The 25,311-nt window shown below is 39.7% G+C and overlaps 1 protein-coding gene across 2 annotated transcripts in view; it reads right to left on the reverse strand.

Moving 5' to 3' along the window:
- The window catches only part of PRMT3 (protein arginine methyltransferase 3), a 71,304-nt gene extending 46,325 nt beyond the window's left edge, over positions 1–24,979 (reverse strand). The window contains exons 1-11 of one of the 2 annotated variants that reach the window (XM_082318587.1): positions 24,847–24,979; positions 21,922–21,990; positions 19,574–20,110; positions 19,326–19,461; positions 18,538–18,620; positions 17,066–17,115; positions 15,650–15,752; positions 13,780–13,933; positions 11,095–11,236; positions 7,883–7,948; positions 1,634–1,755 (exon numbers count right to left, since the gene is read on the reverse strand). In XM_082318587.1, coding sequence (XP_082174713.1) covers positions 1,634–1,755; positions 7,883–7,948; positions 11,095–11,236; positions 13,780–13,933; positions 15,650–15,752; positions 17,066–17,115; positions 18,538–18,620; positions 19,326–19,461; positions 19,574–19,910 — 1,193 coding nt within the window. In that variant the 5' untranslated portion in view covers positions 19,911–20,110; positions 21,922–21,990; positions 24,847–24,979. Of the gene's footprint in view, positions 1–1,633; positions 1,756–7,882; positions 7,949–11,094; positions 11,237–13,779; positions 13,934–15,649; positions 15,753–17,065; positions 17,116–18,537; positions 18,621–19,325; positions 19,462–19,573; positions 20,349–21,921; positions 21,991–24,846 lie in introns of those variants that run through there. The other variant, XM_082318588.1, reaches the window with a different exon arrangement.
- Positions 24,980–25,311: the final 332 nt, after the last annotated feature.

Consider the following 25,311-nt stretch of genomic DNA (forward strand, 5'->3'; position numbering starts at 1 on the left):
ATGTCTCCTACCTCATGCTAGGAAATCCTTTTTAAGTCTTCAGATGCCATTGCCTCATTTTTACATATATTCAGTCTCCCTTAGTATCCTCTATAGGTTAATTGGTGAAATATGGAGTGGATAAATGAACCATAAGATGGGTGGAAAGCTGTCTAGATCAGAAGGCTCAAGAGGTGAGAGAAGGAGTACAAAGTCTAACTGGGAGCCAGGTACCAGAGGCGTCCCTCAGGGTTTAATGCTAGTTCTGATGCTAATTAACACCTTTATTAGTGACCTAATGGGACAGAATGCACCCTCAGCAAGTCTGTGGATAATGCTGAATTAGGGGGGAGCAGTTGATATGCTAGAGGGTAAGGTTGCTATTTACAGGGACCTCAGGCTGTAGATATGGGCCGATGGGAACCTCAGAGATCCAGCAAAGGCAAAGGTAAAGGTGAAGACCTTGGCTGGAATAACCCCACGGAACAGTACAGATTGGTTCCTGCTGGTCAGAAATCAGCTCTGCTTGCTCTTCCCCACCCTGCCTCGACAAGGGGCCTGGTGAACAAGTTGAATGCAAGTCAGCAGTGCGCCCTTGTAACTTTTCTCAGTGACTCTGCAGACTGTGCGCGTGCTCTTAAAACGGGTTTGGTTTAGTTTTGTTTGTTTGCCTCCCCCCCAAACTATAGAAGGTATTACAGTGCAATGGTAATCACCTTCCAACTAGCATGAAAACCAGAGGTCAGTAGGTTTCTAAAGGAACAAAACACAGGGTAATATACATCTACTATTCTCACAGAGAGTCTCTTAAATATACCAATGTGCAGAGAACCTTACTAGAGAAAGGTTTTCCACAAGTTAACACTAAAGTACCGTATAATTATAAAATCTATTTCCCAAACAAAGCTATGTTACATGTCTCCTTTTTATGTACTAAAATTGGTAAAAATTAACTAATGCATGACAAGCTTTTGTTTAAAAACATCAGTTTCAACATGATCTAAAATATATATACATTTAGATGAATCTAGTATAAGTTGTTTAATTTTCAACATGGAAAAATAAATTTTCTATAAAAACAAAATGTCTATATTTCTATAGTTCTAATTTCTATACTTCTATAAAATAGAAAATTAAATTATAGAAATTATATAATTATTTAAAATTTCTATATAGAAACAGAAAATTAAACAACTGTATACACACACACACACTCTTGAACAACCTTTACTGGGTTTATCTAAATCAGAACAGTTTCCTTAACTCCAAATAGTGCAGTCAGGAAAATTTTCTCATGTCCTCTTGGAGCATGGTTGTCTAAAAACTTAGAATTTTATCAGTAGCGACATTTAAAGTGTAAGAATGCAAAATGGACTGGCAGCAGTCAGCTGGAGCCTCTGCAGCAAGGCAGCACTGGCCCTATGCTAACATTAGGAGGAAGGTCTGAGAGACACCCTGCCTTAAATACAGCTCTGTTTTAATTATCCCTACCAGAGGAGCAAACAGCTTTACTGCACATCAAAACCTGTGTTAATCCTTAGGACAAAGAAGAACTTCAATAAAACACATACAGAGTGATAGGTGATCATTAACCGGTAACGGCATTTCAACAACTTCTTACAGCAATATTTACCATATTTGGAACATTTCCTACCTAATGATGTCCATGGCCTGATAGACGATTTCAGACTGGTCAACTCCAATCACTTTCTTCGCACCTGCTTTGGCAGCAAACATGGAGAGTATTCCAGTTCCACAGCCAACATCCAAAACCACCTGAAATGAATAAATAGAGGTAAAAATAAACACCTGATTTCCCTTGCTATGATTTTTCTACATGTCTTTCTACATCAGTGAGATACCATATTCTAACAGAAGGAACAAATAATTGCTCTCTACAACTGCCTGAAAGGAGGCTGTAGCGAGGTGGGGGTCGGTCTCTTCTCCCTAGTAACAAGCGATAGGACAAGAGGAAACGGCCTCAGGCTGTGCCAGGGGAGGTTTAGGTTGGATATTAGGAAAAACTTCTTCACTGAAAGGGTAGTCAGGCATTGGAACAGGCTGCCCAGGGAAGTGGTTGAGTCTCCGTCCCTGAAGGTATTTAAAGAACGGATAGATGTGGTGCTCAAGGACATGGCTTAGTGGTGGACTTGGCAGTGATAGGTTAACGGTTGGACTCAATGATCTTAAGGGTCTTTTCCAACCTTAATGATTCTACGATTAAATGGTAGCATCAAGTCTTACTATTACATTCGGAGATATCCAAGTCAAACTGCAGCTCTAACTCCACACCCTCTACTACCTTTCACAGACAGACAATGAAGCAGACCAGCTCCAGCTGCAGATTAACTCAGTCACGTGGGAAACAATCACAAGCAATTATTTGGGCAACAACTAAAATGTTACAGGAGAAACAGGAAATTATAGCCTCAGCAATTTTAACCAGTGAATCAGTTTTAACACCTGGAAATATTTTCTGTCTAACACCATTTATAATCAAAATAGGACCCAAAAAAATCCAGGAAGATGCGATCACTAAGTTTTCATGAAAGAAAAATAAACTTCACTACACTTGAAAAAAGCACATTCAACATAGCAACAAGACTCATGCAAATGCTTTTGTTTTTGACATCTCGCATATTAGCTACTGTAGCAAGATACTGAAAAGTTTAAAAATGTGAAGCAACTAAGAAAATAGTACCAAATACATTAATAAGTAGAGTTGAGCTGCCAGCAGCGGTGAACTTCATAAAGCAGAGATTTTACCAAGTAGCCTCGTTCCGGCCTCAATATCAGCATAATGTATTTCCTCTAACTGCTGGAAACAGCTTCAAAAATAACACTTTCCATCTTCAATGTGTTACAGTAGATTTTTAAGCTATGAGATTCACATCTGATGTTTTCACAGAAACAAGAATTGTTGAGGTTGAAAGGGACCTCTGGAGATCACTTGGTCCAAGCCCCTGCACAAAGCAGGGTCAACTATAGCAGGTTGCTCAGGACCACGCTCAGATGGCTTCTGAGTACCTCCAAGGATGGGGACTCCACAATGCCTCTGGGCAACCTGTGCCACTGTTCAATTGCCCCCACAGTAAAAAAGTGTTTCCTCACCTTTAAAGGCAACTGCCTGCAGTTCAACCCGTGCCCGTTGCTTCTTCTCCTGCCCCTGCCCACCACTCAGAAGAGTCTGGCTCCACCTCCTTTACTCCCCACCACCACCAGGCATTTATACACACTCAGAAGATCTCCCCTGAGCCTTCTCTTCTCCAGACAAAACAACCTCAGCCCCTTCAGCCTCTCCCTATATCACAGATGCTCCAGTCCCTTCATCCCCTTTGCAGTCCTCCACCGGACTCGCTCCAGGACACTCATCTCACTCTTGCACTGGGGAACCCAGCCCTGGGCACAGCACGCCAGCAGTCATCTCCCTGGGGTACAAGAGAAGATTCACCTCTCTTGACGTGCTGGTGACAAGTCTTCTTCCTAACACAGCTCAGGAGGCTGGCTGGCTGCCTTTGCCACAAGGGCGTGTGTTGCTGGCTCATGCTCAACCTGGTGTTGACCAGGACGCCCGCATTCTTTCCTGCAAAGCTGCTTTCCAGCCAGCAGCCCCCAGCCTCTACTGGTGTAGGGGGTTATTCCTCCATTCCCAGCTGCAGGATTTTGCATTGCCCCGAGCCCTTTGCACAGGTCCCCCATTGTTTCTCCAGCCTGTGGAGGTCCTTCTGAATGGCAGCACAACCGCGTGGTGTACCAAGTACTCCTCCCAGTTTTGCATCATCTGCAAATTTGCTGAGGGTGCATTCTGTTGCATCGGCCATATCACCAGCAGTCTTATTCTTAGACCTCTACTTAATATAGTTAAGCTTTACTAATGGTGTTTAAAAAAATTCTAAGCGCTAAACCCAAAAACGTTCTGAAATCTGAAAAATCAAAAAAAGTTTCCTAAGCACTATGTACAGTCACTCGTATCAAGCATAGCATTTAAGCACTAACAGAATCAGAACCTTAAAGACAGGCCTCCTTTCCCATACAAGAGATCTAAACAAGAGAGTAAGCACAACTTACTAAAACACTTCTAAGGTAACAAGAACATAGAGTAAGAATTACTAGTCATAAAAATCATTTATTAGAAAGAAAAACTAACGTATTTCACTGTCTCCTTAGCACAGCATCCAGTCTTGTAAAAGCTGTCCTCACAGCTTTCATGACATTAAATTTTTTTCAAAAGAAGGCATCAAATCACTCAGTAATCAGTCCCACGCTTGAGAATTGTAACCCCATTTTACAAAATATTTCAAGGCAATAATGCACCCTACTGACAAACTTTCTAGCTTATGAGCTATTGAGCATCCTTGCTTTGGCACAACAAAAACTTGCATGTGCACGTTTAAATTTCACCAGACAAACAGTATCAAAGTAAATATTTGAATACTCGGCACATTAGGTCTGCTTGCCTTCCCTTGCATACAATTCTATACGTTCTGATGATGGATACAGAACAATGATTCTGAAGCCAGCATGAATAAAAATAGCTATTTACCCTTAGCAGCACTGTGTAAGTGAGCTTCTACTGGGAAGCAATGACTGAAGAGTTGACTGCCACCTGTCTTTAAAGAGCAACTTACAATCTGGAACTAAAAAACATTAGTGTGATGAATTTTTTACAGCATCTTGTGTAGAGGCTGGCCACGGAAGTTGCAGACAGAGTTACTTGTTCCACTTGCAACTCTTTGCAGCTATGTTCCTTCCAATAGGAGTCAGTTCTACAACTCATTCACAAGTTATATATGAGTATGTAATGGCTACAGAAATCCCTAGGTTATGTCTTCTGGAGACAGGAATAGAAAGTAAAAATCAATGTTCTTGCAGCTGCTGAAATCTCACGCCCCCTAACATCATCTATTCTAACGCTTCACCCATGGTAGTTAACAAAATTGCTGAGCCATGAAAGCTGGAAGTCAGAGCCAAAAATAAACCTCTGTGAAAGAATGATCTTGATGTACAGTTGCATGAAAGAGAGCAATCACCACAAATTGGAAAAAAATCAAAACAGACACCACTTTGGACAGCTGCCCTGGTCACTTAAAAACCCAGATGGAACTCATCTAGCCTTAGGCAGGGGATGAGGGTGGAGAAAAAGGCACGGGAGAGAAAATATACAAGCTGGAACACATCTGAGGAACAGAAAGACAAGCAGAATGATCACCAATTAGCCTAAGGACAAGGGTCTACAGCTAACGCATTCTTGCGGGGATCACATATGGCCTCTCACCAGAGATCTGGAGCAGCTGGACTGGCGATTTGACTATACCATAATCTACTGCAGCATCACATCCTTCTCTGCTAATCAAAACTGATATTCTACTTTTAGTAACAGAAAAAAATTACTTCAAATTCAGAAAAACAGGAGGTCAGGTAATTTGGCCAATTAAATTAATTCCATCAATGACCTTTAGTAGGAACAACGTTTAAAAACTCATTTTTTCCCCCTCAATATGGCATTGATGCCTGCCTCAGACTTCTATTCTACAACAAAAACTAAGCATGGCAATACTGCTTTTCTAACCAATTATTTTTCCACCCAAAAATACTCTCGCTGTAAAATGGATCACACTTCCTTTTACTGAGTAAGGCCACCTTAACTACTCCTGCTAGGTCATCTAAATTGTCCTATTCTCTTCTCAAGTACATCTGACAGGTTGAAAATAAAGGCAGCAAGCAGGACTCATTCAAGTTTTAATAATTTCTTTTGAAAGCTGAGAGAGAACAAACAAATTGGCTGGTTCTGAATAAAGTATGCGTAATAAACAACCCTAAATATTCTGTTATCACCTGTTCCCGTGCAATCACACCCCTTTGGGATACTGAAGATTTGCATTAAAAGGCAGTATGATCAATTGAGCTCTTTGAACAAGCTCCTCCCAACCCACCTCACAGGTGTCCTTTCAGAAACAACAAAAGCATCGCTATGTATCTTCTAGGTAGGAATACCATATGGGAGTTCTAGGAAACCCAGCATCAGACATTTCCTCACTTTTTTTAAGTTGTAATCAAACTTCAAGGGGAAACAGCTTATTTCCTCAAGTTGGAAGTTTTACTTATTAATACGGTTCTGAGAGCATCATATGATACATAAATTAAGCAAAACATCTTAACAGATCTCTGAAAAAAATCCCATATATTCTCTGTAACAGCATATCAAGTGAAAGCTACGTCAACGTTTAGTCAGACGCAGAAGTTAAGCAGGGCACTGGTCACCTGTTGGGAACTCAAAACAATTAAGAATCTTTCTTTCCATTCAATGTCAATGCACTATGATGGGTTTGGATACAATATGAATTTGAGGTAATCATGATCAAAAAAACTGCTGTAAAAACACCGAGTTCAGAAACCAGTTTGTAGATGTTGCGATAACGGACAAGCTTTTCTTTAGAAGTTGAATGCTTTCACGTGAAGTAAACACACAAAGCAAGCACACGTTTTCCAGCTGTTTCCTGACCCAGTGCATCTACAGCTGGGGCTGAAGCATCGTTGTCTGGAACAGTTGACCCACGTTTTATTTCAAATGTTACCGGTATGTCCATACAGCAGGGGAGAAATACAACCAATCCTGAAAAATTCCTGTTCCACTAGGACATATATTCCATGTAACTTAAGATCAGTCTTACACCGTGAAAACCTGCAGTTATCAATTTTAGGGGCATCTGTGAAACTAAATTTCTCCCAAGAAAGTTTTCTTTCCTTTATTGATCTTTCTGCTTTGTTAGATGAGCCGCCCAGCTATGCAGTCACCCACATCTTTTAAGTAGCTGGCAGCATAATGTTTCTACAACGCTGGTGCTTGTTTTGTCATTGTAACTAAAGAGCTTCAAAATGTTTAGTAGAAACAGGCTTGTGACATGGATTGAAACAATAAGGAAAACTTTTCCTAATATTTTTCTGCTGTAGTTGCCAAAAGAAAACTGAGATAAGACATACAAAGAGTATGCACTATCTACCTTGAAATACCTCCCAGCTAGGACAAAACCATATTCAGCACAATCTCCAACTGAGGAATTATCAGATGTGTGCACTTTTATTACTTCCACAACTATTACGAAGCCTTGTATTATCGCTTATTAACAAAGTCTCAATCAAAACCAAAATAAAAATCAACAGTGATTGCCTTCCATAGACATCCTGGTATCCCAGTAAGAAATATCCATACACAGCTTAAGAATGGCAAGCAGTAAGCAGAGGAAAGCTAATCCAGAATAGAAGGCTGCACAGCCTAACTCAGAACACAACAAACTCGTCAGAAATAGCCAGCACAAATACAGAAGACGAGGATCATAACTGTGTGGGGGTCATAACCACAGTAATATCACAAACAAAAGTCAATGCCATCTCTCCTCACTGCAAGTGAAATACTAGTTCCTGGTTCCAAGTCCCTTAATAACAACCTAGTCTGGAGAGACTACACACCACCAATTCAATAGATCAGTTGCATACGAATTCTTCCCCAGTTCTAACTACACAGTGCTTCTAGAATATTTTTACTGTAACAGCCACAAATTGAAATTTACTTAAATTGTGGTAAAGAGGCCCTCTACGATAGATTTCACTTAATATACTAGACAAGAAAGGCTCAACTTAACCCTGCCAACATAATTAATGAACATCCCGACGTGGCACACAGAACAACGACAATAGCGATCAGCACTTCTGTTATCAGCACTTTGCACCCTCCAGCAGCTGAATAGCACTCTACCACCTAATAAAGCCAGAGTACATTAAATCAAATCTTGTCAGTGTGATATTCCACTCCCAAAGCTACGAAGCAGCCAACCTGAAGGATTTCTATCACTTGAGAAAAAATAAAGCACAGAAATTATTGTATTTTCTGAGCTGTTTTACCTACCTTGTCCTTGAAGATATGAGGGTTTTGATAGATGAAGTCACGATAGCTTTCTGTACGCACTTTATCCTATGATTTAAAGAATAAAAACAATGTTCATTTTTACTACCTAGATGCAGCTTATTGTTCAAAAATGCTGAAAAACTTGTTTTAACTTGGCCTAAAGATGTTTTGTGGCTACTGTACTTATAATGGCTCTGCAATGACAACACTTTCCATACTATATTCTTTCAGAATTTATTGTCTTTGCAAATGAAGCCAGCTGAGCCTCTGGAGGAAAAATAAGAAGTTAGCTTACACTTTTCTGACCTGACGCATTTGATTTTGGATGTTTCAAAGTTCTCAATACCTCTTCACCACTTTCCAGGAACAGCAGTAATAGAATGACAATACTGCACCAACTTTACATAACAACCTTCTATACAATGGTAAAAATTTGAGTCACGAGCTCATAAAATGTTTCATATCATTTTATTCTCTGACACTCCCGTGACACACAGATTCCTTCCAAAAAAAGTTATGGATCAGACTAACCTTTTCTATTTCTAAACAAACTACAAATTTACAAGCTAGTAACTGAAGCTGCACAGCCCATTCTATGAAAGCCAAATATAATAAATAAACTTCAGTGTAATACAATATGACCTGAGAAGCTAGAATGTTTTCAAGCATATAACTAAACATTTATAGTATCTCAGTATATGAAAGCTAGCAGTATAGCTCAATCTACCAGCAAGGTAATCTATTAAAACATTGATTCTCTTAATATGCATCAGCAGGTACACAAATTGACAGCCAAGTATAGGTTTTGGAATTGCTGTTGCAGTTCAAGTGTTAGAGCAAAGTAAAAGAAAAATTTTAAGCAATTTTTATCTAGTACAGACAAGTCTACAAATAATAATGAAGTGTAAAATCCAACTGCTTATATATAAGTTAACATTTTTCTACTATGGCAGGTAAGAATTTCTAGAAACAATACAGAAACTGAAAAAAATTTTCTCTAGTGAGAAAGAACAAAGTCTATTTTATTAGAAAAACAAGATCAAAAACCAGAGACTAAGAACAAAGGATATGTTCATAAAAATTCTGGAGACAAAACAAATTATTCTGAGGCTTGAAGATCCTAAAATCCAGTTTTAAGTTTAGGAGGATTATTACACACACAGAGAGCCCAAAGAAACAGTTAGGGATGATTTTAGAAAATCATACTTCAAAATTATACATAGTTGACATGAATAAAAAAAAAATTGGGATCCTTTAAAACCGTATTGATTTACTGTGACGTTATATTCAGAGAAACTATTTTTAGTACTTCACGTCTATTGCAGTATATAATCAGATTTGCTGAAACGACTAAAAGAAGTTTAAAAAAAAGAATTGGAAGGTTCAGCATCAATCGAGAAAGCCGTCAGCTGGAAAGCTTTCAGCCTTACAGCCTGCCCACTCACATTGCCTCAGCACTGCCCCAGCTGAATCAATACCGGTCGCGCTGCTGCCTCTGCTATATGCACTGCTGCTCGGGTGAGCCACAGGCATTCGCTTCAGGTCTCTCTATTCACCAATTCCATTCTCTCACTCGCCATTTCAATGTAATGCCTTTTTTTGTTTTGTTTTTAAACAAAATGGTAAGGAAATTTATTAAAACGAGTCAAGAAATTCTCGAGGGAAAAAATAGAACAAGGGAAACACTAGCCATTTGGCCAGTGTGAAGTAACAACACTCTTCCCCCATCTCTTAAGTATTTGCAGGGGGGAAAAAAAAAAAAAAGAAAAAAAGAAACTTCATCCTACCACTACCAGGCATAAGAAAAAAAAAGGCTTTGAAAGTGAACAATATCAGAAACAGATTTAAAATTCAGACAGCAAGACTCCTTTCTTAAAAATTTCAATGTAGCAAGTCACTATATTTATACAAATAAGGTAGATATAAATAAATAAAAAAAAAAAAAAAATCAAAGTGAATGGCTAGCATATAGGAAAAAAAAATTCAACAGATGTAATAAAAATCAATTGCTTTCCTATGTTTAGGAAAGTCAAAAAGTCTTCTTAAAAGCATTCTGAAAAACATTCCCTGAAACCAATAAAATACGATTTTGTACCAATCTCCTTGTGCAGAGATGCAGAATTATTATAAACTTTATTAGCAAACAGAAAGGCTTCCTCATCCTATAGCCTATAAAATCTCAAATGACACCTTTATACAACTGCAATACCAAACTTCTATCATTTTTATTTATCTTCAAGACTTTAAATATATTTCTCTAGACTATACATTTCAGAAAACATTCTTCTACCTCTGCAGACATCTCTGTGCTTCTGTAAAATCCCCCCCATGCCCCAAAACTAACCTCATGCTTTTATTATTCCTAACACAGATTTCTACATTGGGGCCACTAAACAATACACAAAGCAGAAAACTTTATATGCTACCTGTATGGACGAAGTCACTTCACAATTCCATATCTTATCTCTACATTAGGCAGGAATTTTATTTATTTCTGTCTTAAAATGTTAAAAATGATAAAACTGTTTATAACTTTCACAACTATGATAGTTTCTCTGAAAGGAAGCATTAAGAGGTTTTGCTTTTCATGTCAATTCTAAGTTGTTGGGTTTTGTGTTTATTTTTTTTTTAAGTTAAAAGGGCATACACAGGTTTGCCTTTGAAGAGTTTTAAGCCTTAATTATTTTATCTTTATCATATAAATGGAGCATACAATTTTTCCAGCTGTTCAATTTCATGTTATCAATACACTGAACTGTGCACAAATACCAACAATTTCTGTTTACCTAATGCGATAGCAAACCACAATATTTGAGAAGTGGTTTTGCCTGACAAATTTCAATTGTTAGGAAAACATAAACTAAAGAAAAATATTCACTGACTACCATGTTTTATTCTTTATCTTTTAAGCACCCAGGAAAAAGCTGCTTTTGGCAAGGTAAGGTTGTGGTACAGATGTTATAGTATATCTTCAAGCATATCTGTAAAGTAAATGATTTTGTGTTCCTCATGCTTCCCATAGAGTAAAGAGTTTATACAAAGGAAACAAAACTGGAAAAAGAACTCCCAACCCAACTCCTAGCAAAAAACTACCAGGTATAGAAAGGGTTAAAAATGCAGCTGCTCTGCAGTATATTTATGGGAACACAGCCCACTTCACTCCATCTTTCCTCTTTAGTCCTACTAAGATGCAGTTGAGATGACTTTCTAACCTTTAGCATCTCTTCGTGTATCCCATAATGCCCATAGGAGCTGAAGTAAACACCATCCTCATCCTCCTGAAGGTCTGCAATGGCGCTGGATGACGAGCTGCTCCTGACATCTGCGTTCATCACAAAATCCTGTGCAAATTGCCTGTAATCAATTTGAAACATACCCTTGAGACATGTTTATGGGACCATGAAAAGGAGGCAGGGGTAGGGGGGGAGAAGGGGCTTGGAAGAGGTGTGGAATCCAGACTGCACAAGGGCTTTTACAACAATAGAACCGGTTTTAAGTGTGCACAACCTCCCTCTGCCGGCTCCTCCAGGCTGCTGCACCACCATTCTCCGTCCGTCACCCTCCTGCAATGACTACTTTCTGCTTTCAACCAGCAAGTATCAGCAGTGAACCATTCGGGCTTCGTTTCTATTTTTAAGGAGAAATTATCTATTTTGCACTTGCTGGTACAAAAGCTAGTACCACGGTGGTCCCAGCCTACGAGGGACAACACGCATTTTAAGCCATGTAACACAGATGCGGACTCAACACAACAAACAACACTTAAGAACTATAAATCCTACATCGCTCCATAACTAGTGGAAGGTTGAAGAAAGTACTTCAAAACTGAAGCATTTGGGTGGAAACAAGTACGAGCTTAAAATTAAACTTATTTTAGTTTCATTTTTATTTACGTGCTGCTACTTAATTTTCCTCCTCCATGGCCTTACATTCCTAATACACATGTTCTCTTCCCATTTCTCAAAGCAGTTTTGATGACAAACTACACAAATCAAGGGCTTCATCGTAAAAACACAATTAAAAGTTGACAAGCAAACAGCTCATACTATACACACAATGAAGTGAAAAAGCAAACGTATTCCTCCAAGGTCTACAGTCCAACATCAACAAAACTTGCATCCTAGACCACTCCAAAGCAGCCAAGCTTACCTTCAACAGCAGTCATACTTTCTTAAATAGGAACTTAATGTATAGAAACTGTAGGTAACATCTCATTACCAGTACCATCCTTATAAAACAACAAAACCAAGCATACTGTTTCAGTCCAGACATGTCAAATACTTCTCTACTTAACTAGTTTGAATGGGGAAGCGAAGGTGGTAAGGGAATTCATATTAAAAACTTGGCAATATCAGAAACTTCCTATACTTGCTGACACAGAGGTAAGGTCTGGGTCTTATTTTTAATATTGCTCTTTACCATAGCAGTTTGTGTTTTCCTTACTTTTAGATAAATATCAAAATTATAAAGTCAAAACTTACAAAAAATAGATTCTATGACATATAATTAAGTATAATTAGCATTTTATAAGATTTAAACCCGATTTTAAATTTAAAATTATTTAAAACAGATTCAGCCAATACTTCCTCCAGCCTACGCGTGCAACACAAGTACCAAACTCTAGAGACAGGGCTGCCCTCCCATCTTTTTAATCAAGAAAAAAAGAAAATAACTGAAAACAAAAGTCATCATGTCTAAGCAAGAGACAGATTAAAAACTTCAGGATATACAAGCCAAGCTCTTAAATCTCTAAATTACATCAAATGCTAGAGGTGACCTGATTTATAGAACTGTTACCATTTGTGGGGGGCAAACAAAAGGTCACTAGGACTCCAGCTACCCGTCTTTGCTTTGCACCCCTTTCAATTCTCATAATTCTACAAGTCTACTCAGTCTAGCAAACTTGGAAAAACATTTCTGATTTGTAAAACTTAAACCCAGCTGAAGACAAAACTGTTCATTTTTGACATGTATAATTGTGCACAGCTGATAGGATTTGAATACATGAATTTATTTTGGTATACTTAGTTACTAATAACATCAAGTGCATACTCTCAAAACATACACCGAAGCCTCAAATGTATTTTACAAAACAAGGGTTTTGCCGCTTTACTTTTCCACAGAAGAACATGAATTATTTTTCCAAGTCTCTTAAATACAATTTCAGTTCTTCAATGCCCAGTATGATCTTGAAATGACACGTTTGTACGGGATTTAATCCTATGTGACCCAAAAAGAAGTTTATATTCCCATTTTACCCATGAGCATCATCAATCCATATTTTGAAGACCTCGAGATTTAGAAGTAGCATGTACAGCTATGGGGATGTCCTGATTGCGACGCACTAAATATTCTTACTAGCAGAAGCCAGGCCTGAGACTGAAAATAGAAGTAGCTGAAAAGTTGGTTTATTAATTTCATTGAGGGTTTCTCCAAACTATAACTGGATTCTACTACTAACAGTCATTGTTTGGAGCCGTCTCTGAAAATGTTGAGAGTCCCACATTTAATTTGTCAATACCTCCCTCTTCTCCATTGTGTACATCTTCAATGTTTAAATTAATATCTAAAGGACTAACAGATAAGTGTCTGAAAAACAAAGAGCGGTCTGAAGCAAAATACATGTTTCTGGGCCATATGCTTATTTAGCTTTCCTAAGCACACTTGGCTCTTTCAATTTGTGCAGGTTTTGTGCAGTTTTTACTAATCATCTACAAGACACTTACTAATCACCTACAAGATAAAAGTTAAATGTACAGTCCCAACGCAAGTTATGAGTTTTATTCTGTAGTTACATTCTACCACTTCTTTGAATTTCAATTGGTCTCTAAAAATGAACATCTCATCTCACCTAAAACACATCAAATAGAAAACAAAACTTCAGTTCAAACACTTACTTCATTTTTTGAAGATCATCTTGTGCTCTAGCCAAGGCTGCTTCTGCGAGTCTTGCTCTGTGTTCTGCATGTTTTAATTGTTCAAGGAGCACCATAGTATCATTTAAACCATTAGAAGGCAAAACGTTTGCAGGTTCACAAAGATCTTCTATATCTGATGAAATGGGGAGGAAAAAAAAAAAAAAAAACACATACCAGTCACATGTTGCTTCACAGCAGCTCATAAACATATGATGCTTTCAGTGTTACTATTTCTGTCTTTGGATGATTTGTAAAAGTAGCCTGTTTTACAAGAAGCATCGCCGAGTTTGATAGGACTAACCACAGGACACAATACTATTCAGTAAAAGCAAGTAGACTAGAAGCAAGCTCTAAGCTAACAAAGCAAATAAATCCAGAACTCAGGCTTCTTTAAATACCAGTGTTTGATTATTGATAAAAGAGACATTAAGTTTAAACTGTAATTAAGTTAATTACAGTCATATCCTCTATTTTTCCAGTTACATTATTCTGAGGCTGAAAGGGCCATGGTAATGGTAAAAGGTAAGAAAGTATAGAAATTGAAGATTTCTTAATAATTAGACAGTAACTCTTAATTTTCAAACCAATTCCTTGGGCTTTTATAAAGCTTATAAACACACAACTCAAAAGAGCATAAGCAGAATGAATCTAGACAAAACATCGCTTTCTAACTACCAAAACTCAGACTCAGCACGAGGTCCCCATTCACCTCTTGCTAAATTCAGCTGGTGATTTCAACAGATGCCAGTGGATAAAAAAAATGGTGCTACTGTGTTTTTGGATATAGTAAGAAGTTATTGCCAGCTTATTGGGCAAAAGACTTCATTAAAAAGCACCTGTATCTATTCCTTTTAATCATGGAAGACTGACTATTTGGCCCATGGGACCAAAACAAAGCACAGATACCAAAAATAAGATTTCAGAGGTTCAGATCATCCCCATAACCCTTTAGCAACTGCAACAGCACCTCAAAAGTCTACAGCTTGGGCACAGAGCACACATTAGGCAGGAGCTGATACAGTGAAACGTGAAATCCCTGAAGTAACCAACCAATGTCCTCTACCACGCATGATCTCCGGTATCACGCAGCAAGGCTCGCTTAGAAAAGGGCAAAACTGCATTCCAGACTGTACGGAGAAGAAAAAACCCAGAAGCCCTAAGTACTTTATGGTTTAGGTAAAAGAAAGCTGTACAATCAAGTGCAAAATAGGAAGAGAGTAGGAGGATCGTGGGCAGCAAAAATAAGTTCAAAAGTCAAACTGAATTCTCTCGAGACCATCTGATGAACTGTCATGAGAGAGAAACTAAGGCTGCTTGTACTGATCACTAGAACCACTAAAGAAGCAGAACTCTTCTATGCACCTGCAGTTCCTTACACTGGGTTGGTCCAAAACGGAACCCGTATAAAAGATGAAGATATTTTCAACAAAGCAAATTACTTGCTCCTTACTTATAGCATATGTTTTTGAATGAATGCATCTGATCTTAAATACCCGCATTTAGAAGCTTTAAAAGCTTCATAAATCTTCCAGTGAAGCTCAGATGGAGTGCCTCCTTGACCTGCTTAATTACTACATACAGCATCTCCGCTATGAACATCATATCTACAATAAGTGAATGCAGATAATAAAACAGGACTATGGAAATCTCAGCCATTAAAAACCAACATGTATCGTGTGGTAAAAATTTCAGAACGCAACTTAATGTCATGACTTCAGCTATTACATGGACTTTCTCATATACCTAAGTCAACTGGATAACAGCGATGATGCTTTGTATGACAGGAACCATACCAATACCACATTTACCCCACAACGCAGTATACTCATACCGAAGCATATTTATTTACCAAACTGAAGCAGGAGATCATCTTCTAGCTCTGGTTTCAAATATTCCTCTCCTTCCCAAGGCAGTGGGCTGCTGAGTGAACACAAATACGCTGCTGTTGGTTTCTAGAGAGAAGAAGAGCACGTAAGCTAAGTTTCTTTGAAAACATCAGCCCTTCAATTTCATTCAAGAAAATACGGCAAAGGTCTGTTTTTCCACCCATTAAAATAAATAGGGTATTATTAAAGTAGCTTTGTAGCGAAAGCTGAGAAAGATACTATGTTAAAGCATAACTAGCAAGAACAGCAAAGACATGAACTTCTGGCTTCCACCCTGGCTCTGACAACAAGTACTCACCTCAGCACACCGACATTACAACCATGGTGACCAGAGAATAGCATAAAACTACACCTATGAGCTACTCTGGGTCGCAAAGCCCAAGAAGCTACAGGATCGAGGAATTCAGTACAAGCAATAAAGCATGGCAGTTTGATAGACGTCAAAGGATACTTGTAGGATTACACTGCTATCGGGAACCAAGTTTACTCAGGTGTTTGACTGCGTCAGGCCCATAGCTTACAACAGGGCTTATCAATAAAACCAAGATATAATTGTACCAAGTGTTTTTACACGAACAGAGCTGTAGGGGCATGTTTCAGAAATGCTATATTCTCTCCTGTTTGTATCGAGCCAGCTAATACTTTGTCAGGAAAGGAGAGGTCAGATTTAGGACTTCAGTTTTTCCGTTTCTGTTTTTACTCCATATAGCTAGTTATGCCTTAAATAACTATTTGAGGATTTAAGATTTGAAGACTTAAGTAAAAAAAGCTTAATTACGTAAGATAGTATTACATCTAAATCAAAACCAAAGAACATACTTGTAAGTCACAGAATACACAAAATATACCCAGGCCTAACTTAAAACTGTAGGTTCCCATCAGCTTTCCTGATTCTGGTATCATTTTAGCAGAGACTAATTTTGGGTTCTGTGACCCAAGGGATCAGGTGTTGTCCTTACTAACAGTGCACTAGGTGTCCGGCCAGCTCACATCCCCAGGAAAGACTCTTTTACACCAATACGCGTGCGAGGACTGAGAAACTTAAGTTATCAAGAAGTGAATCCATTTCTGGAGCAAGACAGCAGAGTCAAAGGCCAAGATGAATTAACAAAACCCCATGATACTACACAGCGTAGGCTTTTTACAATTCTGAACATCCTCTTCTAGAAACTCCCATTAATTAAACATATTTAAAATAAAAACAACTTCACATCTAAATAAACCCATGAATAGCTATTTTAATTCCTGTAATTTCTTATTTCTAGAAATATAACACAAAATTTCCTACAGTTATTAAAAAAAAGGCAAATTGAAAACACAGCATCTTGATTTCCCATTCTCCAGACATAGATTATGGAAGTAATATGTGGTACGCTTACCTTTAATCTAACAAAGTTTATTAGTTTAACGTATCCATAAAAATCTAGTCCTGAGAAGAAAGAAAGAAGGAAAAAAGGAGAACTTGCATTACAGAAAACCCACGTACATTTTACAATTATATGAATACTAATTACTTGTTCAATTGGCCAGCTTCCCCTTGGGGTGTACATCATTATCTAGGGCAGCCTTCCTATCTTAAGTTTACCATCTATATTTTACTTCTCTTTAGGACCAAAGAAGGAAATTCTTACCCTCAGGACAAATATATTTGCTGGAAATTAAGAACAGAACACACGCAAACGTGGCTTATGAACAGGGATTTCACTCATTTGGAAAGTAACGACATCAGGACAGCCACATTTATCTCCTACTAGTTACCTCGGTGATATTTTAGGCTGTTATGCTCCTTTGTTCATAATTTTAGCTTTCACCTTAATAAAATATAAATTGATCCTACTCATCAAGGATATACACCAATATTGATTTACAGCTACCACCTTGCTCAGAAATAACAGTAGTTTAAATGCAACTAGGTACTCTCCTCAAGAACAGTGAGTACACTGCATAAACTCAAAATACTTTCCTTTGGATTTTACACAGAAAACAGACCACATCTTAGAATTTTACACGCAGATTTCTAAACACTTCGTGTGGTTCCCATCCGCTTATCTCTTTCTCCTTTTTAGTGCACACTCTTAAAACAGTGTTTCTCCAACATTGTTCCGCTTCCCTTACTTTCCGGTTTTCCTCTATATGCAGTGAGATATGGATTTCAGGCTCAGTAGTTCAGCACTTACCTAACTCTTCCAACACCCCCCCTTCACATACAACCTCCTATATCTACCTCCCTTCAGTCACCACCTTGGCCTAAACACACATGCTAAAACACCACCACAGGCCTAAACACATGACAGCTTCAAGTGAAAGCCAGCCTTAAACTTCACTTGGAAAGAATAAAAGAGACATCGGAGGGTATGCCTTCCTGCGATCACCCGAGGGAACATAAGCCAAGACTGCAAACAGCCACTTAAAAGACACCAGCAGTGCAGCCCAGTTACTTAACCTCTTAGCGGATACATCCACTTTGATCTCTACTAAGCTACTGAGCTCAACAACAGTATCACTAGTCAGGGAAGAGTTCCCAGCAGATCAGGTAAATAGCTCTTACTCCAGGATGCAGTGGGCTGGCTCAGGTCGATCAAGCAGGCAGCAGGGACTCAGCACAAGGCAGCAGAGATCAATCTTACTTTTGTTACAAGCCAAAAGCTTTGCCAGTAGGTAAAGCATACAGGAAACAGCCAGCATAAAGATAACATATAAGCATTTTTCTACAATCGCTTATCTTGTTCGGTCTTGGAATCTTCAGCTGCAACCAGGAAATCAGTTAGAAATAAGCTAATCTTTGTGATTTATTTTAAACAAGATGCTGATATGCAGCAGGAAATGACAAGTTGTGAAAAAGAAAACTTACCGTGTTTGTTGATTACATCACAAACATTAAACTGATGGTCTGCTTTGCAGTGGGAGAATACACCTTCAGCAGCACTAAACAACCTATAAATAACAAATTATTAAATATGCAGTATTAACATGCTTAGAAATTGTAACACTCTTACAAGTTTTATATGCTCCGTTCTGACCTGCTAGGCAATGTGTTCAGAACACATCATTTTTGCCTTTAGGAAAGGATGAACACGCACCTACTTACTCGCATACCTGACATAGAAGCTTTCACCCTGTTTACAAACCATTTTGCAACAAAAGGTAATAAATGCAAAAAATTTGTTTCACAAAACCACAAACCCTGTTAACTTTCAAAAACTCTTTGAGAGCAAAGCCAGCATTAAACCCAAAATCTAAGAACCACACATATACGAGGTGAGTTAGCCAGCGAGATCTGCTGCATCAAAATAAAAATCCTCATCTATTTACTGGCGACGGGAAAAGAAAATTCAAGGGAAAATTCAAGAGAAAAGCTTCAATATTGCTTCAGGGCGAGGGGAGGGGAATTATCTGCTTTCCACGTTACTTCTCCCTCGTTTAGCCTAGATCAAACAACAGACTTTCAGCTCTAGAGGGACCGTATGTAAGATCAACGAGCCACAGAGCACTGTTACAAACCACGTATTAGCTATTTTTCTGACGGGGCTGCCTCCCTCACGCTGGCGTTTGGGCGCTCGCACCCCAGCCCCCCCTCTCCAAGGGGCTCCGCGGCCTCAAGAGGCCCCTCGGCCGGGCCGGGGGGAGCGCAGGGACAACCTGTCGCAGAAGAGACAGCGGGTCCGCAGGCCCTCGGCGGCGGCACCTTCCTCTTCCTCCTCCTCCTCCTCCTCCCAGGCCTCCTCACCGTCGGACAGCTCAGGCATCTCCTCCTCGGCGGGCGGCCCGCCGGCCCCTGTGGAGCCCACAGCAGGGGACCGTTACTGACTGGCAGAGGGGGAAAAGAAGGAGAGACAGAGAAAGGAAGAGGAGGAGGAAGAGGAGGCGGCGCGCCCCCAGGCACCCACCTGCGGGAGCGGCGCCCCCCGCCCGGGCAGCCATGGCCCCGCCGCCACCCCACGTGCGGCCGCTTCCGGGCGGCCGCCCCGCCCCGCCCGCCGACGTCATGGCGGAGGGGCGGGCCCAAGGGGGTAGCGCGCCCCCTGGCGGCGCCCGCCGCTCCCGGCGGCCCAAACCGTTATTTTTCAAACGTGAAGGGGGGCCAGGGGCGGCGCCATCTTGTGGGGGCCGAGCCGCGCAGCAGGGCGAGGCTGCAGCTTCCCCGTCAGCTCCGCTGCCGAGGCGGCCCCCGCTGTGGATGTAGCCTCGCAGAAGGGAGAACCAGGGGGATGGGTAAAGGGTCATGCCCTCGACCAGCCTAAAATATGAGAGATGATTTCTGCTTGGAGCTGGACAGGTGGCTGGCAGAGGGCTTTCCGTTCCTTACAGATAGCGTGGCCGCGATGGGAGAGTTAAAGGAAATAACACGTGCACATGGGCTTTTAAGCAAAGTTTAGCAACAGACTTCTAGAACCGAGGGTCTCACTCAAATGCAGAAAAGTGACCTAGAGAAAAAGATATAGAAAAACAAATCTTGAGGCTCATCATCTGAAAAAGATGGTATTGGACATTCTAGGCAGGCTACCATATCTCCTTCGTTTTCTCACATCATTTTGTGCCTGACAGAAACGTACATCTCTTCAGAACCAAACAGCGCCTTTCTGCTGGTGCACGTGGTGCTGCTAAGCAGCACGTGATGGAAGAAATGTGGAAGCAAGAATTTTTCCAATTTGTACCCTCAAAGTGTATCAATTCACACCCATGCTACTACAAATATTTCCAAAGATAATGAAATTACTGTTTCTCTTTGAACCTGACTGCCTTATATGACTAGTAATTGCAGGAACAGAGGTACGCTGTGCATCCTATTAGCACTGCTCTGAATCAGATGGCTACATATGGTATTTGTACGGTGTCTTATAACTGAACAAGGGTATAGCCTGTTTCCTGATATGAAATACTTAAGAAATCTCCCAAAGCTCATCACTGCTGTTAGACAACTGCACCTCCTTAGGCATCGTGTATGGATTTATGTATGTCAAATTAATAAATGATCCAGACTTGCAAAGGGTTATAGTAATTTTTTAAATAACATCTTGTACTTTTTGATCAAATCAGATATCTGTGAGCAAGCTAAAAATAATCCCTTTTTTCTTCACCCAGTCAGTTGGCAAAGTTAGGGTGCCTCTGCCTTGGCACTTCGGTTCAGGAGATCCAACGCGTCCTTTACGAGCTGATTTGCCAGACTCCCCCACTTCCCATGCGTTTGTCCACATCGCAGCGGGGTCTCACACCACATCAGATAAACTCCTTTTTCAAAGGAGACTACCAGACTGCTCCAGGACTCCAGGTCACGGGACCAAACTACAGCTAGCCCAAACCTTGAAGCATCCAGGTGCTGGCTTTTCAGCACCAACACTTGTTGTACCACGCTACTTGCCAGGGCAGACATGGCAATAGTCTCCTCCCTTTTCGTCTCCAATCTAGTTTTTCATAAGAAGCTATTATACATTATATTTATTTTACAAAGGCTTAATCTGCAACAGCGCTCAATCTTGACGTGTAGCGCTCAGCGTAAGTGGAGGTACCAACTGCTGGTTAGTACATGGTAGTTAATTGTTGCTCAACAGAGGGAACACCAGCATTAATCATCATGATTGCAGTTTTTTGGTCGTTTCTAGAGAGATGGAACCAAGGGTAAAATTTTAGTGTCATTCTTAGAGTGCAAATTCAGTGGTCTTTGCTGAATATAAAAGTACAGAGATTTGAATTGATCAGTAAGAAAACAAAAGGGGGGGGAGAAACGTAGAATTCAAGAAGGAAACCTGAGAGTCTGCATTTACTTTGTCGGGATTACGATCTCTGATTTCTAATCTATGCTTGTAAATTTGTCCCATGTAGCTTAATTTTCCCTTTCAGTTACTCTCCTATCTCTCAAAGCTATCAAAGAAGGCTTCTAAGTATGGTACTAATTATACAAATTAGGCTTGCCTAGCTATAGGCAAATCCAGAGAGATGTGAAAAATCTAAATACAGAAACTGGTTTTAGATAAGACCAGAACGACAGGTTTGAAAAAGGATCTAAGAGCTACTGAATCAGACGCCTTCACAAATTCCATTTTTTTGTTTTGTTTTTAAATTTTATAGCCATTCAGAATTACTTCTATAGGTATGACAAGATAACACCGATTCTGCAAACGCTACTTAGTGGTGTAAACCAATGCTTCTCTTGGATTTTTTTTTCCTTACATAGCAACTCAGTACTACTCATTGAATTAGAATTAGTGCAAAATGCTGGCATAAAAATACTACATACCCTTAATGTACAGAAGAAATGTAGGCAAGCCAGATGCTTCTACCTTATTCTCCCAAAGCAGGCTCTGATCTAATGAAAGAAACAGAAGTGACACAGAGTGATAAAACACACTTTTCCTCTACTCTTGCTCAAGCAGCTAATCGCAGAAATAGATTTAACAGCCACTGCTCTGTAAGTAGTGCCCGGGCTGATAGCAGCAAAAGCAGAAACAGCAGCTTCTTTGTGTTTTACTGAAATTCTCCCCCACCGAAGGGGCAAGGGGTCACTGATTGCATAGTCTTTGCTCCATTGCACACCCTCGGCTATTGTTGAGTCCACTCGGAGAGCAACAGACTGAATGTGCCACACAGCCTTGTAACCAAATCTTCTTTTTCGTTATTGCTTGAATTAAGATTCTCAATAAATGTAAAGCACCTGTTCCTTTGGGTCAGTGGATATAACATGTTGGATGAAGGCTGTGCGAAATCCTGCAGCAGAAGTGTATAACTTACACCGGTACCTCTTGAAATATGATCATCTTTGTTGCAATCTCCTAATCCTTGTAAAGGGATTTGCATGGTACAGGAAGATTTACAATGTAATGGATTACTATTTCATAATCCGGGCCAAGGGGAAGAAACTTCAAATATTTACAGGTTTTTTACTGCATTTCAAACTTTTTCCCAGATCTGGAAGCACGACACTGGGGAGGCTGTTAGACAGTGTTCGCACACAAAATACGGTATCACCAATAGCGCTTCTGGGCTTTGTTTCATCTGGATTTCCAAGCACGTGTAACTTTATTCTCTACCTGCGTCACTCTTTTGTAACCACAGCGCTTGTCATTATTCAAAAGCAAAGAAAGTATGTTAATAGAAATTGTGTAGGAAACGAAACATTTTTGAGCAGACAATGATTAAATGGCTATGACTTTACCCTGTGTAAAATGTATTAGAAAAAAGAGAGAGAAAATGTTTAAAAATTAATATTAGGAAACCAAATTTCTTCTTAGTCAGTTGTGTAGTCAGAGTTGTATTTTTTCAATTTTAACCACTCAAGGTCTCCAACAGGACAGACAACCGCACAGAACTATGAACTCAAGACCGAAGACAATTTCGCAAAAGCATTTTCTGTCTAGAAAGTCCAAACCACCTGAAGTTTTACACTACGCTCCTTGGATACTAAGCCCAGCCTGCTACATGTAAGTGCCAAGAGTGACACTCCCAAAAGCATGGAATATCATCGCAAATACTCTCTCATGCTCAGTTCTCCCATCCCAGTTGGTTGCATTTTTTATTAAATTAACGATGCCAGCTCTTTGTAGCCAGCAGTCTAAAGGCAGATAGTGGCTTTTTCATTAAGTCTTTAAGATATGTAGCAATGAGGAGATTCTCACCAAGCTGTCCCTTCCCAGCATCACGCAGCAATGAAAAGCGCAGCTGCAGCAGTGATAGGTGCAACAGAAAGAGGTATAGAAACCTCACATTTTGCAGAGGGGCATCACTGCAAGTAAAACATCATTAACGCCAGCGACCTCCTTACACCTTTATTACCCTCTCAGCTGAAGGGTGAATTTAGACTCCGTTAAAGTAATTAAGAGCTTGGAAAGATTTAAATGAAACATAAATCAGAAAATTTGAGTGCCAGTTAATATATATAGGGAACAAGCTGTAATCAAAAATATTTTTTATTCCTATCATCAGGAAAAATGAGTGATATTGAAAAGAGAATTGCTAATCTGGATTTATGTGCCCAGTCACCATCCTCAGTCAGTTTAAAAGTTTCATAAAATGATGTCTATATTCCCCTTAATGTAATTCTGAACTAAGATAACTGGCTGAGATATTTTTCATCTCGGCAAAGCCCAGGGGACCCTGTGTAGGGCTCACCCTGAAGGTGGGGTTAGGTTTGAGCTTGAGAGAGAAAGCAAGCAATTTCAGGTGCTACAGACCACGGGGATCCAACTGAGATAACACCAATCAGATAATGTTAAAAAAAAAAAAAAATTAAATACTTAGAGGCTTAGAAAATCACAGATCTTCAGTTACTTTCACTGTTGATGTCCAAAAGGTAAATGCAGATAAAAGTACTTGTAAGCATCTTAAGGGTAAACCAGTGTTCACAGAGGAAGCATCCAGAAGTAGTTTAGACTTTTCTGGCTGTTAATGTCTGTGTTTCTACAGGGAAAAAAACACCTGGACTTAGAGTAAATGATTGTAAGGATAAACTACAAAAGAAATCCTATCCCCATATGAAGTAAAATGAAGTGTTTACCTTAGACCACATCTTTACCATGAAAATATATGATCTGTATTCATTCTCAGTAAGAAAACAAGTGAGGACAGGCGTTCGGTGGCATTCAGGTCGGCTAACAGGTCAAAGTAGTGGAACTAGGAGGGCTGTGCGTTATAAACAAACCCTCAAAAGCAACTGTTTGGGACATGATGTTTTTTAAATATCCACAAGATATTTTGTGTCACAACAGTGGATGTTAAGCATTTAGCAAACTGGATGGAAATACCTAGATGAGTTACTTTGAACTAAAGCCCTTCTTGTGAGGGGCTGAGCATCTGAGAACATCAAGTCCACCAGAACCAGCCCTGGTCTGTGTTCACGAGGAGTAACAGACCAAAGACAGTGGAAACTTGGAGTGTGCCAGAAAAAAAAAGGCTCAAATTGTTTGAGCCCGAAATAGCAATATCATAGGCGAAGAAAAATTTAGAAATCGTAAATGAAAAGAGCGTTAGTACATGTTTTCATAGCTATCTAAGGAATCTAGTGCCTAGTGCCAAGATTTCCAAGGCCTTGATAAGAATGTCATTAAGAGCAGAACTGAAAGGCAAGTAGAGGAAGAGTGTGAAATTTTGTACATTACAGGATAACAGGGACCAACAGAAGACAGCCATACTTCTCACGTCTATTACATATGCAGTGTAAAAGATTTACCTTAGCGTGCGTTAGATCGCAGCCCAGACCGGTCTCTCCATTTTGATGGATGTAACAAAAATACAAGTATTTCTTCGTTCAGCTCCACTTTCCCTAAGTTGTGACTGCCCCAGTAGAATGAGGAACAGTGTTGATGATCATGAGCAGACAAAAGCAAGTTAGGAGAAGTCAGAGAAAGAGATAAAAATCAAAAAGTGGAATCATGCGTAAGATCACATCCGTTGACACCGCTTCTCTTGCAAAATCGTTTTTACTTTTCCAACAAAGATGGAAGGGAGTATCCATCACACTGCATTTTTCAAAAGTAAATTTCGTAGCTAACTGGGATGAATTCAGTTAGTTGCTTGCAGCAAAGGATGTACTATTTTACTTTCATTTCTATATCTAGAAAACTGGGGAGACTTACACAATGATTTTGACAACACACAGATTGGGAATATTTCAGGAGTTCAAGGTTTCAAAAGA

Source organism: Platalea leucorodia (genome assembly GCF_965183815.1).
Source record: "Platalea leucorodia genome assembly, chromosome: 7".
In the NCBI taxonomy this organism is placed as follows: domain Eukaryota; kingdom Metazoa; phylum Chordata; class Aves; order Pelecaniformes; family Threskiornithidae; genus Platalea; species Platalea leucorodia.